At 43.5% G+C, this 19,113-nt stretch overlaps 1 protein-coding gene across 1 annotated transcript; it reads left to right on the plus strand.

The window, feature by feature from the left end:
• The first annotated feature begins 1,296 nt into the window (after window positions 1–1,296).
• LOC139564986 (SEC14-like protein 1) lies at window positions 1,297–18,393 on the plus strand. Its single transcript, XM_071384949.1, has 17 exons — window positions 1,297–1,456; window positions 2,297–2,388; window positions 9,766–9,915; window positions 10,138–10,269; window positions 11,778–11,906; window positions 12,298–12,505; window positions 12,692–12,801; window positions 12,965–13,154; window positions 14,721–14,809; window positions 14,940–15,010; window positions 15,097–15,268; window positions 15,430–15,564; window positions 15,775–15,909; window positions 16,101–16,355; window positions 17,332–17,510; window positions 17,758–17,859; window positions 17,971–18,393. The coding sequence occupies exons 2-17, from the start codon at window positions 2,326–2,328 to the stop codon at window positions 18,041–18,043; spliced, it is 2,193 nt and encodes a 730-aa protein (XP_071241050.1). The 5' UTR covers window positions 1,297–1,456; window positions 2,297–2,325; the 3' UTR covers window positions 18,044–18,393.
• Window positions 18,394–19,113: the final 720 nt, after the last annotated feature.

Below are 19,113 nucleotides of genomic sequence, written 5' to 3' on the forward strand. Positions count from 1 at the left end.
CGTAGTGTCCCCATGAGTGCCAGAACACTGAGCCAATCACGGCGCAACTAGAGAACATTACCAACCCGTACCCTCCATATATTCTGCTGGCTGCCCCTCCATCACAGAAAGCACTGAGCTAGGCTGAAACACCTGCATTTTGGAGCTGCCTTACTCAAGAAAGCAAAAAATAAACCATATTTGTATGCGGCTTTGTAAACTCAATTAGTTTTTTTTTACGTTGTTTGCAAACTGATATGTGACGTGTATTAATGTCAAAATAACTGCCCCACCTGCTCTGAATTACGCAACGTCACTGTACCTCCTGTACCGCCTCAGGATCTTGTCAGGGTATCTCTGTGCATTGAAATTGCCATCGATAAAGTGCAATTGTGTTTGTTGTCCATAGCTTATTCCTGCCAATACTATAGCCCCACCGCAACCACGTGGCACTGTGTTCGCAACAGCTCTGGTGGACATTCCTGCAGTCAGCATGCAAATTGCACGGTCCCTCAAAACTTGAGACATCTGTGGCAATGTGTTGTGTGCCAAAACTGCACATTTTAGAGTGGCCTTTTATTGTCCTCAGCACAAGGTGCCCCTGTATAATGATCATGCTGTTTAATCAGCTTCTTGATATGCCACACGTGTAAGGTGGATGGATTATGGCAAATGAGAAATGCTCACTAACAGGGATGTAAACACATTTGTGCACAAAATTGGAGAGAAATCATATTTTTGTTTGTATGGAACATTTCTGGGATCTTTTATATCAGCTCATGAAACATGGAAAAAACACTTTACACGTTGCTGTTCATATTTTTATTCAGTGTATTTTCTATGCAAACTTTTTAAATGTTGACAAAAAATCACTGGACAAGTTACTGGAAACAGCTATACTGTCTTGATGCAGTGTTAATAGTGAATCTCTAGCGCCATCTACAGACCGTTTTCTTAAAATGTAACCAGTTCACACAGTATATTCCCTTGATCAAGTTACCTTTGAACATATTTGAGTCACTATTATTTTACTATTACTGTAACTGTAACTAATTAAAAACAAAATACATCAAAAGGTGAAATTATATTGATTAACATCTGTATATTTCCATACAAACACATGTATTTTTTAGGATAGGCTACTATGATGCTTTCATTCATTCATGACAGCATATACAATGTTGCAACCTTTGATTTTACTGTCGATTGTTTCAACAATGTTACCATAGCTTATTCCCAGTAATGTCTATCCTCACTTGAAAAACACATCGCTCCATGACAATATGTTATACAATTATGTGACGTAGTCAAAAGAGGCGGAGTTAGCTACGCCGGCCGCTTGCGGTGGATTCAACATCAAACCCGTCTCAGAAAGTTGGTTGATTTACGTATTTGTTGGAGCGTACCATGGATTTAATATAAGTAGATCGTCTACTGACAAACTTCACTTGACTTATCTCCGAAAGTCATCGATCTGGTAAGTTTTAGGTACATTTTTCGGCGTTAAGGCCTAGTCATTTCGCTAATGTCTGAGGGAGTAGAATTCGTTCTGAAAATGTCGACCATCTAAATATTTTTTTTGGCTGATTTGACTGTAATCAAAATGAAGTTGTCAAGAGACATAAATAACTTGCCGCTTACGTATCGAGAAACAGGCAAGCTAGTGTTGTGGATTGTAATAGTTATGATCTATAATACAATTATTCATGTACTCAATTAGTGGAAATAACGTGTCATTGCACAAGCGAATTTCCTGAAAGTGTGATAATGTAGCTAATGTACTCTTGTACATTTTTTGTTTTTGTAACTAGAAAGCTATACCATCAAAGCCACTTTATTTTGAAGTCCAAGTTTAAAATGGACTAACGTCATTACAAATAAGAAAATAACACAATGCCACTGTGAGTCTGTAGGCTTAGCCCAGATGATAGATGCCACTTTTCTCAAATCCCAGCTAGGTAAATGATTTTGGTCTGGCTCAATAGCCTATTGTATCATTATGGTCATCATCCTGTGATTACCGTTGATCTCAGCATGTTAACCGATCAATCAGCTATTACAGTTTATGACCTAAAGAATAGTGCCTTTGCAATTGAGGGCAATCAAGCGTTTTGCATCAGGCCAGCTGTCCAGTTGGTTTTAGAGCTGATGATGCGGCATTTGTCTTTGTTGTCTTTACAAATCCCATTCCTTTGACCTTTGCTGTATGATGATGTAAACTTATGATGTGCAGAGGATGTTTTGTTAGTTACAGTTCTTCAGTGCTGTGTCAAGTGATCTCTAACTAACACTAGGGTTTGTCTATTGTACATTTCAGGGCAGAGCTCCAGAGGTTGAGCTACAGCCATGGTGCAACAATACCAGTCACCTGTAAGGGTCTACAAACACCCCTTTGAGCTGATAATGGCGGTAAGTTATGTACATTTGTGTGTTTAGGCTGCTGCTTTTTCTATGCATATATGTGTGGGTGGGTAGTGTGGGATGTTTGTGAGCGGTTTGCATTGCTCATGTGCAAATTGGGCCCAGATGCCCAGGCAGTCAGACTGCCAGTGTTTTGTGCTGCAGGAACAAAGTGTGGTTTGGCTGCATAGAAACCTATCTCATACAATATATCTCTATACACTGTATTACAGTGTCCCTGGGCCCTGTATTATGTCATGTTCTCGTGTTTTGTTGGTGAGATCATTGTGTATCCACCTTTTTGTTTTGGAAACACAGTCTGCAGTATTTCTGTTCACCCAACCTAATTAGTTATGGTAGCAGATAACACACTATCAGATTTGTTATTGAGTATGAAACTGTAAGAGTACGGTTTAATTGTTAACTTTTTGCCTTTAGTATTTTTGCAGGCACCTTGACTAAAGCGATGCTCTCTGTTAAATGCAATACCATATATTAGCTTTTCCACTTGCCCTGCTGTAATATACATCATTGTTGATTTCAGTCACCGATCACCACTGCATAGATGTACTGATACAGTAGTAGTTCTGCAGATGGTTGCGAAAGTCATAGGAAATACACCAATCCATAATGTCATATACATACATGCATACATACATACATACATACATACATACAAACATACATATATACACTACTGTTCAAAAGTTTGGAGTCACTTAGAAATGTCCTTGTTTTTGAAAGAAAAGCACTTTTTTTTTGTCCATTTTAAAATAACATCAAATTGATCAGAAATACAGTGTAGACATTGTTAATGTTGTAAATAACTATTGTAGCTGGAAACGGCTGATTTAAAAAAAAATATATATATTAAAAAAAAATTGAATATCTACATAGGCGTACGTTGTGTTAGCTAATCCAAGTTTATCATTTTAAAAGGCTAATTGATCATTAGAAAACCCTTTTGCAATTATGTTAGCACAGCAGAAAACTGTCGTTCTGATTTAAAGAAGCAACACAACTGGCCTTCTTTAGACTAGTTAACTAACGGAAGCATCAGCATTTGTGGGTTCGATTACAGGCTCAAAATGGCCAGAAACAAATAACTTTCTTCTGAAACTCATCAGTTTATTCTTGTTCTGAGAAAGGACGGCTATTCCATGCGAGAAATTGGCAAGAAACTGAAGATCTCGTACAATGCTGTGTACTACGCCCTTCACAGAACAGCGCAAACTGTCTCTAACCGGAATAGAAAGAGGAGTGAGAGGCCCCGGTGCACAACTGAGCAAGAGGACAAGTACATTAGAGTATCTAGTTTGAGAAACAGATGCCTCACAAGTCCTCAACTGGCAGCTTCATTAAATAGTACCCGAAAAACACCAGTCTCAACGTTAACAGTGAAGAGGCGACTCCGGGATGCTGGCCTTCTAGGCAGAGTTGCAAAGAAAAATACATATCTCAGACTGGCCAATAAAAAGAAAAGATTAAGATGGGCAAAAGAACACAGACACTGGACAGAGTAACTCTGCCTAGAAAGCCAGCATCCCGGAGTCGTCTCCACTGTTGACGTTGAGACTGGTGTTTTGCGGGCACTATTTAATAAAACATTTTTTTTGCTTTTCTTTCAAAAACAATTACATTTCTAAGTGACCCCAAACTTTTGAACGGTTGTGTGTGTATATATATATATATAAATAAAAAAAATAAAAATAAAATATATATATATATATACATTTTTATTTATTTATATATATATATATATCGTGTCTTGGCAGGAAGTCAGCAGTCTTCTAATCCCAGTTCAGTGAAGAGATCAGATCGCAGGGCTTCAGACAGAGTGGGGGTGGTTGGGGCACAGTGTTCTAACAGTCAGATCCTAACTGGAGGGGAAGTCAGGCCCAAAACACAATCTGTTTAACCATGATATTTATATTAAGTATCCCCATTACTCTTCCTGGGGTCCAGCAACATTAAGGCAGTTATATACTATTTAAAATATTATATACTATTTAAAATATTACATGACATTACATTTCATAACACTTTTCACCACACATGTGTGTTCCCTCAGGCCACTACTCTACTACCACATATCTACAACACAAAATCCATGTGTACGAGCGTGTCTTATCATGTGCCTGTGTGTCTCTTCAGTCCACGCTGATCCATAAGGTGTATTTCTATCTGTTTTTAAATATCTGATTCTACTGCTTGCATCAGTTACCTCCAGTTACCTGATGTGGAAAAGAGTTCCATGTAGCCATGGCTCTATGCAGTTCTATGCGCCTCCCATAGTCTGCCTCTCTCTCACCACACCACCAGCTGTCTGTCTCAGGATCATCTGTCAGAGGCCCCATCATGCTGTATGGGTTTTATGTTTAAGAGCATGCCTTGGTGTGGCTGCCTGGGAAGGTTATCTATTTTAGATGTGCTAGTCCTCTCATTCTGATATGGGGTGCATTCTGGCTTGTGACACAGAACAAGCAGTACTCCAGTCGCCGCTCCTCCTCCCATATAATTTCTTCTCTCGTCTCTCCCCTGGGCCTAGTTGTACAGTACTGTCTGTGTCTGCTGCTCCCACTGTGACTTCCTGCTTAGCTGTGGTTGACTGGCTGCTCTCTGAACTAGGCCCTGGGTGTCATAAGGCCTCCCCTCGCTGTGCTTGGTCCCGTCTGCTGCCTGGCCTACCGCTGGTCTGCCCTGTTAGGGCTGATAGGACTGCTCCATCCGGGGGAAGTTGATTGACTCAGACAAAACACGCTGTGTGAAGGGTTGTTTATATCATATCAACCCCCACATCTGTTCAGTGCACAGCCTCAGTGTTTTACGGTGAATAGCTTGGCCCAAAATCCATTAAAATGCAATCAGTATATCTTATGATTTATATCCACTTTTATTTTCTAAACTCTTGAATTTAAGCTCTTGGCTCGGCATCTGTTTACCTTGTTTCTGCTCTGTTTGAGACGCTGTGCCACTTCCTGTTCTTTGGGGTTATCTATTAAGCCAGAAGCAAGTTACATTGTATAATAAGAAGGTCAGTGCTGGAAAAGGTCATTACTGAACAATAGCTTAGCTCGTTAAAAACACTGACATTGTTTATTTTGTAAGTGTCCTGTGTTACGCAACCTGATTACAGTGGAAGTCAGGTGCTCTGTTCTTTCTCTAACTGCAGCCGTGGCTCTGCTTCACCAAATACCAAAAAACCCAACCTTTGACCCCCAGGAGTTCTTATCTCAGTTCTAGTCTCGGCAACATCTGTTAAATTTCTGGGAATGTTTTTTGTTATACTTCCATTCACACACTGTCAGCGTGATTCAAAGGCACTTCAAAGATTGTCAGTTGATTTAAAGGTTGCGGGGCTGCCTGGCTGTAAAAAGGCTGTTCTAATGACAGCAGTTCACACTAGATAGAGGGCCTAGCCAGACTAGAGGCTTCCTCTGTCCTCTGACTGACCGTCCCAGTGACTGATCCTTGGTTTGGCCCACTGACAGCCATTACAGTATCATTCCTGTCCTGATACCATCATCCCACCAAACCTGGTGTGTTGGTTTACCGCTTATCACTGACGACAGCAGTCCTCTTCCTAGGCTGGAACCTAGGAAGAAACCTAGAGAGGAACCAGGCTCTGAGGGGTGGCCGGTGCTGGAGAGAGAGGGTGAAAACAGCAGGTCCGGTTCAAGGTAGCATGACCAGTGAAAAGGTCAGGGTTCCATAGCCGCAGGCAGAGCAGCAGAAACTGGATCAGCAGCACGACAAGATAGCACGTCTGGTGAACAGGTCAGGGTTCCGTAGATGGGTTAGCTGACAACGTCACGAAAACTATGTGCGCGCTTCCATGGGGCAGAAGTCAGCGTGTTGTTGTGATTCTGGATGGCCAGATTTGTTAGCAAGAATGACAAACTGCCATGTGGGGAATTATAAATGGCTAATTTCAGCTTGCTGTTGATTCCATGTCTTGTTTTGAGGTGTGGTTGATTTTGGGGAGGGGGGGGGCTTTAGAGGGATCATAGCTAAGATCACATAGTACATCAGATAGGACAGACTGACCCTAGCTTCCTGGCATATAGACTATTGCAGCATAGATACTGGAGACTGAGACGGGGGGGGGGGGGTCAGGGGACACTGGCCCCGTCCAAAGTTACCGCCGGACAGGTCCAACCAGGCAGGATATAACCCCACCCACTTTGTCAAAGCACAACCCCCACACCACCAAAGGTATATCAACAGACCACTAACTTACTACCCTGAGACAAGGCACAGTATAGCCCACAAAGATCTCCCCCACCGCCCGTGCCTGAGGGGGCGCAAATCCGGACAGGAAGATCACGTTAGTAACTCAACCCACTCAAGTAGGGTAGAGTGGGGAAAAGCCTGGCACTATGCACCCCACCTAGGGACGGCATGGGAGAGAGAGACGAGCAAGCCAGTGACTCAGCCCCCGCAATAGAAGCAGAGAATCCCATTGGAGAGAGGGGAGCCAGCCAGGCAGAGACCGCAACGGTGGTTCGCCACTCCAGTGCCTTGCCGTTCACCTTCTCACCCCTGAGCCAGACTATACTCAATCATAGGACCTACTGAAGAGATGAGTGTTCAGTAAAGACTTAAAGGTTGAAACCGAGTCTGTGTCTCTCACATGGATCGGTAGACCGTTCCATAAAAATTGAGCTCTATAGGAGAAAGCCCTGCCTCCAGCTTTTTGCTTAGAACTTCTATGAACAATAAGGAGGCCTCTGTCTTGTGAATGTAGCGTACGTCTAGGTATGTACATCAGGACCAAATGGGTAGGAGCAAGTCCATGTAATGCATTGTAGGTTACCAGTAAAACCTTGAAATCAGCCCTAGCCTTAACAGGAAGCCAGTATCGTTAGCTAATAACACAAAATCCAGACACAAAATAATGGATATGTTTTATCTATCCTGAAGCAAGATTTGGGCCTAAATATTTAGAATATGCATGTAGGCTCAGAACGTCTGAGGCAGTTTGGTTTTCTGAATGCAGGCACTGTTAGAGACGATGGACAATGCACCCAACTATCTAACTGTAAGCTTCTTGGTTTATGCACTGAAGCCTATATACTACTTTAGTGTTTTGGCTTGGTAATGGGGAAGAAGGAAATGGACTCCGTATCTTATGTTCCCAAGCATTGAAAGATAGTAGTTACATATCTTGGTTGTGTAACAGTAGTCAACTGTATATCCTTCTGTCAGGTTATTTAATCAATATTCACCGATGATCTTCGTGCCTCGTCGTTCTATCGATCAGACTGCACACCAGCTTTGTTTGATCCATAAAGACTTGCACTGTTGCACTGTCATTAACCACGTTGTGATGGAAACAGGAAGTACCGGCCCAATTTTATAAATGCCTCCAGATCATTTGTTCGTTGAGATCTTTTTGTATCGGTAAAATTAATTATGCGAGACATGGCGTTGGAAATTCCTTAATGCGTAAATATTTATAAAATAACCATCATATTGGAGTCACGCCATGTTATGGTATGTGGTCCTCCCACTACGACTCGGAAACCATGCAGTTTATTAGGCTACAAATTAAATAAGTTATGAACTTCACAGGGTGGTGAAAGTGCACAGTGAATAACTTGATGCTCCTCCAATAAATATTGAGGGTCTTATTCTGGTGACATGATCGATGCTTGACTGCCTTTTGACAAATATAAATATTCTCGGTCTTATCCATAGTAAACTCATCATGTAGACTACCCTCACTGTAACTGTGAGCTGTTGGCTAGAGTGCATGTGCCAAGACCAGAGTAGGAACATTTTCTATTTAATACAACAGTTTTTGTGACAAAACTATAGTCAGAGTAGAAAATGCCATGGAAACCCATGGAACTTTAGATTTTTATTTGGTACATTAAAACTTAAGCAAAAAAATACATTTTGTGTGCATCATGTCATCACACACTGGTTTGTATCCGCAACAAGTCAGTTTGGTGGAAACACCACTGGTGGGAAATGTTCTATTCTAATAATTGCATGAAAATCTGTCGCCAATTGGATGGAAACCTAGATAGTGACTCTGAAAAGGGTGGGTGTTTTATGTGTGTGTCAGCAGATTGACCTTTTTTGATCAGCTTGATCAGCTTTTCGTTAATCTGACTTTCATTTATCTGCTTGTCCAGCCCTTATATTTAACCTCACAGTCAAGTGTTTTACCACTTTCTTTTCAGGACAACCAGGGATACAAGTAGAACACTAAACAATTTTAAATAAACTGTTGCGTTCATGAGTTTTATTGACAAATGTCAATAACAAAGCAACAGTAAACATGTTGTCCCCCACGAAAGATGCATTGTAAATGCCGCATCATTCAACTAGTTTGGTCAACATCGGGCCAGTGCTGTCGAGATCGCGTGTGTCTAACGTACGTGCAGACGGCTGGACAGAGACCGATCCAAAGTCCCAATTTTATCTTTGGGGACAATAAGGTCCGCCAAAACAAAAACCTGAAAATTAATTTATACGAATGCTGTACGTACAGAAATTGTTTGCGCACTGAAATTAATATCCAACAAGTCACTGACAACTGTTTGGAGTTGGACAGCAACACTGTGAGCTTATTACAGTTTTATAGACACTATGTATACACTGGGTGGCGCAGCGGTCTAAGGCACTGCATCTCAGTGCTGGAGGCGTCACTACAGACCCTGGTTCGATTCCAGGCTGTATCACATTCGGCCGTGATTGGGAGTCCCATAGGGTGGCGCACAATTGGCCCAGCGTCGTCCGGGTTTGGCCGGGGTAGGCCGTCATTGTAAATAAGAAATTGTTCTTAACTGACTTGCCTAGTTAAATAAAGGTTACATAAAATAAATGTACTGGGATCTGCTATGTAGAAGAACCCGTTACCTTCTAACGACACTTGTGCAGCTTGTGAGAGTCATAGGGCAAAGTCTCAGAGTCTCCGCTTGTCATGTATAGCTTTTAATAGTTTGTAGCTCAAACCATTCAGACTCTACAGCCATTTTTGTATAAAAGACCCAGCCCCCCCCCCCGGTTCCTTCGGGATCTGTCCTTGCCAGATGACTGCTGATGAGCACTTACAGCTGGAATCCTTAATGGTGAAACTGCCACGTCCGTTTGCAATATTACAACAACGAAGACCTTTCTGCAAACAACGCAGACTGTTTTTCTGTCGGACGTAATTGCAGGTGTGATAGAACAGCAGCTTGTAATGCAATTTATTTGACCTTGATGCGCTCTCCCCACCTCTGCTTCGCCATGGAATCAAAAACAGTAACGGGCCTTTTTTTGATCAAAGTGATTATAACCCAGAAAATACTTTCACTGTTATGTCATGGATTGCGTTTTGTTTTCATTATGTGAGTAATATTGCATATTTTCTTCCTCCCTCTCTCCCATTAGGCCTATGTGCGGAGGTTTCCAAACTGCCCCCTGATCCCCATCTTTGTGGACAGTGAGGTGGTGAAGGAGGAGCACAGTGATGACGGGGCCACTGTGTTCATTGAGAGGCGCTGTAAGGTGGAGGCAGACGCCCCCCGGCTGTTCAAAAGGGTATCTTACCTTTAAACCTTCACCTTTAACTTTTCTCTTGAGCAGTGAAGCTACTCAAGCTAGCAATGTATAACAGTGTCTGTTTGATTCTCTTATTTTCTAATGTGAAGGTTATTAGTGATTATTTCCCCTCAGACCTGAGTATCCTGGTAGGGACGTTGTGTTGATGTTGTGTTAGTGTAGTCCAGAGTTGATTGACTGTGGTCTACTGTGTGTGTCTAGATGGCTGGTGTGGACTACCTGTATTTCATCCATAAGAACACTCTGGACCGCAGGGAGAGGGCGCTGCACATCGAGGTCGTCAACGAGACCTTCTCCAACAGAGTCATCGTCCATGAGATCTGCAACTACACGGTGTGCTCCACAACTATAATAATCATTGGTTACATGGGCTGTGTTTTACACAGGCAGCCTAATTCTGATCTTTTTAAACTCATTGGTCTTTTGACCAATCATATCAGGTCTTTGCACATGAGATCTTTTTCAGAGCTGATCTGATTGGTCAAAAGACTGGCAACATATAGTAGTTGTGTGTGTTTGACGCTCTTTATTTTCTTAAATGTGTGAAGGCTATTAGTGATTATAATATATTAGAATTGAGCTGCCTGTGTAAACGCAGCCATACTCTATCACTGCAACAGGGTTTGTAGCCCTTTACACTTGTACCCATATATAAGTTGAAAAAGCCAGCTTTGGGGACTGATAAGCGCCTATTAATGACATCAGAGCTCAGGCTCTGAACTTCACAGCTCAGAATGGGTTTTGAACTTGAGCACACCACGCGACAGGAAGTTTCCCCATTCCCTCCTGCTAATTGGACAACTTGTGCAAATTTTTAGTTGCCTGAGTGAGGAAAATGCTGTAAATTAAGAGGACTCTATGTATTTTTAAGGATGAGACGTTGAAGATGGTAATAAATACCGCTTTGATGTCATACAAGCCAAACACCCGTGAGTCCAAATGTGCACATCACATTTCCATATCATACAACTCATGTAATATACAGTGTCAGTCTTTATGATCACTATGTCTGATGTACAGTTACCAGATGACATGGCATCATACCCTGGTTGTTCTGAACAGAATGAGAAGATGTTTGTCTGTTGTGATGAAACATCTCAGTGGAACGTGTAGGTTAATGCATGCGTGACTCCTTTCTATGCACCAAAATGACCATCGGTTTCTTTGAATTACCCTGTGAAAGCCTGACACTGTAAAATCCTATTTTATAACTTAGCTTGTCATGGTGGCAATAGATCAAGCTTTCAGTCGATGCCCATCTGACCCAGATTGTGATTTATAATGGGCCCTTTTTGGATTGTGTAAACAACAACAGTAATTGTGATGGTAGGAATGCAGGGTTGTGTTCCTTACATAACAACTACAAGAGAGCCAAAATAAAGCACCTCATAGTTGAGGACTGTTATTTGAGTCTTAAGTGCATGGAAGTTACGTAGGAACTGCACACTGTGGAGAGGTGTGTGGCTGCTTGGAGACGCCAGTTAGTCCTCTCACTCAAACCCTTGTCACTTTTTTTCTCTTATGTTGCACCTACCCACATTTTCCAGGAATAATCTCATCATGTTACTGAATGTATCCAGAGTATTCAGATTTGATCAACAAATGTGCCGAAAAATATAGTATATGTAAAATCATCAGTGTAATGTTTGTGGCCTAAAATTTTTCCCATATTCTCCAAACTGTTCCCTTTCAATTGCTACCATGCTTACGCATATGCTTTTCATGTTTCTTCTGTAAGAAACATTTAAATTTCGCCCTATCCATATAGGCCCAATTCCCACCAGTGTAAAGGGTTCATCCATTTGGCGTCTGTTTTGTGATGAGTTGTGCTTCCTCCACAGGTTCACCCAGAGAATGAGGAGTGGACGTGTTTCGAGCAGACAGCCAGTCTGGACATCAAGTCCTTCTTTGGCTTTGAGAACGCGGCCGAGAAGCTAGCCATGAAGCAATATGCCAACAGTATTAAAAAGGTGTGTTCATGTGTCAGTCTGTGAGCATGTGAGTACAGTATACATGTCAGTGTGGAGGATGGATGAGGCTATAGGATATACCACCATCATCATCATCCAGCATGCTGCTCCCCCATATAGACCCAGTGTTACATGAGCATGCTTGCGCTGTCTATTTCCAGGCCTTATGTGATCCAGTCTGGCAGATCTGTGTAAACTGAGTGTGTTAACCAGGATCTTCTCACATTTGCCCGTTGGGCCATATATCCTGCTCAGTTTTGTTACACAATGGGGTGTGCTCGTATGCGGCCAGGCGCGTGTGTAAACAAACCTGCACTATTTACCCACAGTGTTTGCTCATTACACTAGCTACCTGTACTGTCCTTATGCAGTCATGTGCTCTTTCCTCCAGGGCAAAGAGATCATAGAGTATTACCTGAAGGAGTTGGAGGACGAGGGGGTGACCCACGTCCCCCGCTGGAGCCCCCCTCAGGCCCCCCCACCCACTGCCAGGCTCCAGCTGCCACTCACCAGTGCCCCTGCCGATGCCATCCCTGTGCCCACTGCCAAAGAGACCCCCACTGCCAGCCCCACAGATCTACCGGCTGGCTCCCCAGATGGTCAGTGTTCCGAGTCAGAATCAACACAGTAATAAACACACACAATCTGAAGGATCTGTCACGGCTGAAGTCCCAATCCCATTCCACTGACTGAAAGCAAACAAACATTGGGCTGCATTGGGCTGGTAGACTGTGGGTATGCAGTTGGGTATGTGTGTGAATTGACTGTGTCTGTTTCGATTGCAGACAAGTTGGATGCAGACTACATCAGGCGTTACCTAGGACACCTGACGCCGCTGCAGGAGAGCTGTCTTATAAGACTACGCCAGTGGCTGCAGGAGACCCACAAGGGCAAGGTTGGACACGTGTATGAATGCACCTAACACTCAAACTCTGACTCAAATAGCTGCAAACAAGAGCAAAACTTTAATCTAAAGAACATAGATGTAAGTAAAACTCACATCCGACTCACACACACCACAACATCTGAATAAACACAATCTCCTCTCCCTCCCCTAGATCCCTAAGGACCAGCACGTGCTGCGTTTCCTGCGGGCCCGGGACTTTAACCTGGAGAAGGCCCGGGAGATCCTGTGTCAGTCGCTCTCCTGGAGGAAGCAGCACCAGGTGGACTTCCTGCTGGACTCCTGGGAGAGACCTCAGCTGCTACACGACTACTACACCGGGGGCTGGCACCACCACGACAGAGGTAGGTACCTCTCGGAGCAGGATAGGGTTTTAACTGCAGGGTTGTGTTCAACGGGCAGAAATTCAGGAAGTACTGCACCACCAGTTTCACAGTGTTTTCTTCCGTTTGGTTTCTAGTGAATGTGTCCCAGCTCTTATATGTATTGGTAATGACTAACTGTAATGTCTGGTTGCTTCTCTGGAAGTGACATCACTAGCTATGTTTCCATGAACTTGTCCAGTGATTATTTGTAGTTAATTTTTTTGACATTTTGCATAAGAAATTGTTGGAACAATTGCCTGCTATGGTGCATTTCTGTTGAACTGTTTTGTGTCCATAAAAACAGCTGGACGTAATGACGTCACACCTAAAAAAATATATATACGATTTCTTTGCACAAACCTAGTGTTGAACACAAATTTAAGTGATTGAAGTGTTTTCATTATCCATTTTGGAAAATTGTGCATTAATAAGCCTGTATGCCCACTCCCACCGATCCGTTTCATGTCTCAGGTAGCTTGCGAAAGTCAGCATGCATAGAATGCAAGAAATGACAAACATTTCTCATGTGCCGATGTATGCCACGGACTGTGCCATGGTGAAACGTGCACTCCTCTAGCTCAGAAGTAGTTGGATGGTGAAACGTGCACTCCTCTAGCTCAGAAGTAGTTGGATGGTGAAACAACCAGAAAAGCAAGGCAAAGCAATACAGGCATTCTTGAAAGTCAGGACAATACTTGTCCTGCAAAGAAACATTATTTGTATAGTTGAACATTTTGATTTAGCAAGCAGTAGGCATTTAGAATGAAATGTGTGGAGTGGAGCTTTATAGTTACATGATGACGTCACATGACCCACGTACCGTCAAAATGAGTGGGCAATCATTTATTTATTCGAAAGCACCGTTTCTATCATTTGTCGCAATAAAGAATGTTGGACAAAATAAAAATCCACCCCTGTCAAACAGATGATACAGTGTTGTTGATCTTTAGAATGTTTATCCTACAGCTGCAGTTTCCATTTCACTGCCACAATGTTTTTATATTTGTATAAACCTGGGTCAATGGAAACCTGCCTACTATGTGTCAAGGGAAATCTCCCAGTCTGTGGGCATGAGTCAGACGGGTAGCTGTTGGTCGCGTTCTCCTACTGTGTCATCAACTGACAGATTGCTATAGCATATGATGTGGTTAGCAGAGACGTAAAATACCTGTCCAGGCATTGTAAGATCTGGCATGTGTCAGAAACCTCTGGGCAGAGGAAATGACCAATTATCTCCACTTAGCTGATAGCCAATCGGACATCTAGGTCCTCAGACCAGGAAGTGGCCTATAGTAACCATAATAACAATAACCCCCACCTAAAAGTCAATACAGCTGGTCGTAAAACGCCTATATTTACATGAATGACTTTAATGTGAGTTGTAAATGGATATACTGTAGATGTGATTATGGTCAACACAATCTGACTCAGTTTCTCTATTGATTTAGCTGAATACTGTCTGCGTCTGTTTAATGTCATGATCATTACTGATCCTCTGTAGCTTTAACAGTGAGGTCATGTGTTTGTGTCCATGTCTGTCTATAGATGGACGCCCTCTGTATATTCTGCGACTCGGTCAAATGGATACCAAGGGTTTAGTACGCGCCTTGGGCGAGGAGTCCCTTCTGAGACAAGTGAGTATGACACACACACACACACACACATCCAGATGCTCGGTATAAACACACACACAAATACATAAACACATACTATATGCAAATGCTCTCCCTTCCCCTAACCTCTCACCTCTTCACTCTCCCTCAGGTCCTGTCCATCAACGAGGAAGGTCTGAGGCGTTGTGAAGAGAACACCAGAGTCTTTGGCCGACCCATCAGGTAGCTACCATTTCACACTCACTCCTCTTATGTCTCTCATCCCTGAATACAGTATGTCCTATAACCCTCCTGTCTCTATCTGTCAGCTGCTGGACGTGCCTGGTGGACCTGGAGGGGTTAAACATGCGTCACCTGTGGCGTCCGGGGGTTAAAGCCCTGCTGAGGATCATAGAGGTGGTGGAGGCTAACTACCCAGAGACCCTGGGATGTCTGCTCATACTGAGGGCTCCACGGGTCTTCCCTGTGCTCTGGACCCTGGTGAGAGCATTTAACATCACACATTGTAGTGTACATTACATTGTACAGTGCTTTCTCTCTCTTTCTCTCCAACTTGATCACGTTCAGTTTTATTCAATTGCATGTGCAGAGCAAACATATGAGACGACCTTTGACCCTGAGTGTCTGTGCTCTGTTCTCAGGTCAGTCCATTCATTGACGAGAACACAAGGAAGAAGTTCCTGGTGTATGCTGCGAATGACTACCAGGGGCCTGGAGGTCTGGTGGACTACATTGATAGAGAGGTCATCCCTGACTTCCTGGGAGGAGACTGCCTGGTGAGTCTGTCTGGCAGACTGGAGTCTCATCTTGCTTTTGTATACAGTACCTTTCTACATGCATATGAATTCATATTGACTAATGCTGCTTGTACATAATATAGTTAACTTTCGGTCATCTTATTAGACATTTTCCTAGCTGTGTGTGCTGATAGAACTGGGGGCTGATTGTGTCTCTGTCTCTTGTGTCCTCTGTCATGTCATATCCAGTGTGAGATCCCTGAAGGAGGTATGGTCCCCAAATCTCTGTACAGGACAGCAGAGGCGCTGGAAAGTGAGGAGCTGCGGCTGTGGACAGACACCATCTACAAGACTGCCAGTGTCTTCAAGGGGGCCCCACATGAGGTAACCTGATCTGAACAGTAACTACAGTATGTGTTTTCCAGCTGCTCAGTTGACTGTGCTTAAACAGTGGGTTAGGTTGCTCCCCCTAGTGGAGAAATACAACGTTACAGCAAAAAGCTGTAAAAACCCATAATGATCATTTGTCTGTAGTTTTGTCCTACTGTGTTCACTCACTACTGATCCTGTTCCAGCTGCTGATTGAAATCTCCGAGCCCTCTTCTGTGATCACCTGGGACTTTGACGTGTGTAAAGGGGACGTCATCTTCAACATCTACCACTCCAGGAGGGCGCCCCAGCCCCCCAAGAGGGACGTCCAGGGGGCCCACGGCAGCATCGTGTCGCCAGCCACCAACAACATGCAGCTGATTGACAGATTCTGGATTCTGGGGCAAGACTACAGTATGGTGGAGACAGCACTCACCTGCAAGGAGGGAGAGAGTGTTCAGGTAAGAGACTGAAACAGGCACCGTCACATCCACAGCTGGTACAGGTGGGTCTGATGAATGGTAGTACCTCATTTGGATTTGTGTAAGTGGGTCTGTTCAATTGGCTGTGTTTCTGAACGTTTCCGAATATATGTGCTCGTGATAACATGTACTACTTTTTATTTGTATACATTATTTTAATCTTTATTTAACTAGGCAAGTCAGTCAAGAACATTATTTTACAATGACGGCCTACCCCGGCCAAACCCGGACGACGCTGGACCAATTGTACGCCGCCCTATGGGACTCCCAATCACGGCCGGTTGTGAAATAGCCTGGAAACGAACCAGGGTCTATAGTGACGCCTCTAGCACTGAGATGCAGTGCCTTAGATTGCTGTGCCAATCGGGAGCCCCCCAAAAAACATGTTTCTGCCCGGTTTCTCTACTCCGGCTGTCTGTCTTTAGTTCACACTCTCACTAGCAAACTTGCAACATTTTATCCACTGGTACCGTCCCGCAAAGTTTCCCGTGCCAGTGAGTCTAACAGACAAAGCTGTGTGAATACAGAGGATAAATATTCAAGTATTTTATTACGTTTTGCTAGATGAATCTCTCTAAAAGACCATTTACAGAGATGTCATACAAGTCCACCAAGGAGGGGAATTTAGCTTCCCTCTTCTAATCTAATGCCTGGTCCAGTAGCCAGAGGGACAGAGGGAGACATGCAAGGAGCTGACGTTCAATTTGTAGGCTATCATTCCTCCTCCTTGCGTAGCTCAATAATCATTGCAGTCACTTCCATGTGGTGTCAATCGGCAGTGGGCAGTGGGCACACCTTCATAAGTATTTGCCTACATGTGAGGGAATTCAAATGGGTTTCTATTACATAAAGTCTGTCATTTAGATATTGAATGTGCTATTAGCTATTGCCTGCATTTGAATGGAAACACGGCCTCTGACCCTCCACCTCACCTGTCCCCTCCTCCTCTCCCCAGGGCTCCCATGTGACGCGGTGGCCCGGGTTCTACATCCTCCAATGGCGGTTCCACTGCTCCCCGGCCTGCTCTACCTCCAGTCTGCCCCGGGTGGACGACGTGCTGGCCTCCCTGCAGGTCTCCTCCCACAAGTGTAAGGTCATGTTCTACACTGAGGTGCTGGGCTCCGAAGACTTCAGGTCAGTCACCATTCACTATACTGTATAACGCAGTGTATTGTTATAGTGATGCTTAGTGTGTAGGGCTGCTGCATGTCAGTGAGTAAATGTTTTAGGCTAGCTTGTTTTTTTTAGGCAGTGGGGAAAATGTATTTGTGCTCATTTATGCGGGTGTTTATAAAGATTCTTAGGGAAGCAGTGCTCTAAGAAAAGGTGTTCGATGGATATTTAATCTATTGTCTGTGTGTCTATCTGCCTGTCTGTCCAGGGGCTCTATGACCAGTCTGGAGTCCAGTCACAGTGGCTTCTCCCAGCTGAGTGCCGCCACCACCACCTCTAGCCAATCACAGTCCAGCTCCACCGTATCAAGGTAGCATCCAGCCAATAGGAGGAGAAGGAGTTTGAGTTTTGCAACATGGAGATCCCATTTAGGATCTAACTGACTTCTGATACTGTTGACTTCTGCCCTGTTGCCTTAAAGAAAAACCAGTGCTGTACCAACACCTGCCAATGAGGACTTAACCCTACCCAAGGGGATGAGAGAACTGTTATGAACTGTATGGAACCAGGATAGCCTATCCTTAATGCCATGTGGTGGAACAGTGGAGTTCCTACCTGTGAGCACCTTCTAGTACTTGCATTCAAAGCACTGGAATATATTATTAAAATATACATGTACATTTTTTAATCCTTATCTATAATTTGTGACATTAAGATTGCTCTGGAAGTGGAACATCTGCTATATGAGCATCTGCTGAATGAATAAATGCATATGGAGATGTCTTGCAAACCATCATCATCCTCTTCTTTCTTTCAATACCATTGTTCTTTCTTTTTTAAGGGAAGTGACAGAAATGTTTCCCATTTTATTGAAACTGAACAATAAAGCGCTTCCTATTTTCAGCATTTGTGTAATACAATGACGACTACTGTTTCAGATGGTACTGTTGAAGTTACCCTTCTTCACCATAGGATGTCAGTGTGTTACACGAGGAACGTTGCTACACACAACCATACTAGAGTAGCCCTTCTCCAGCCAGTGATTGTCTTACCAGCCACTCTGTCACTCCTTCCTTTGTACTCAACCTTTTAAAGTTGTGTTGCTGAAATGAAGAAAGGCATAAGTTATAACTGATATGGCCTATCAGCGATATTACTGTGAGAGGTTCCTAAACCTCCGCCATGTCTTTTCTAAAACACTATTTGACCTTGCGTCAACAAGGTGGTACAGGCTACTGGGTTGTTACATGTTTATTATTCTCTGCTCATTTAAATGCAGTATTGCGTTCCTTCGCCCGCCTTGTGGTTGTATGCGAGGCCTTGCAGTCGGCTGTGATTTACATAAAACTTTTAATTTCCATAAACTCATCAGATGCCTCTAGCTAAAGCAGACTAATTTATTTTTCCTTTTGTCGTTCTGTTGCCCTTGACTGTATTGTGTTATACAGTAGCTGCTGATACGTACACAATCAAATGGCTGGTGGCTGCAGTGCTTGGTTGAGAGGCGGCCTGCTTGGTTGTTGGGCTCCCTGCTGGGTTGTCAGTGTTGGTAAAACAGGAAGTATGCTGTCTGTTGTTACCAGGAGGATGTTTTCTGAATATTTCATTCCGCTCTAATGACCTC

This window comes from Salvelinus alpinus, chromosome 36 (genome assembly GCF_045679555.1).
Source record: "Salvelinus alpinus chromosome 36, SLU_Salpinus.1, whole genome shotgun sequence".
NCBI classification, from domain to species: Eukaryota; Metazoa; Chordata; class Actinopteri; order Salmoniformes; family Salmonidae; genus Salvelinus; species Salvelinus alpinus.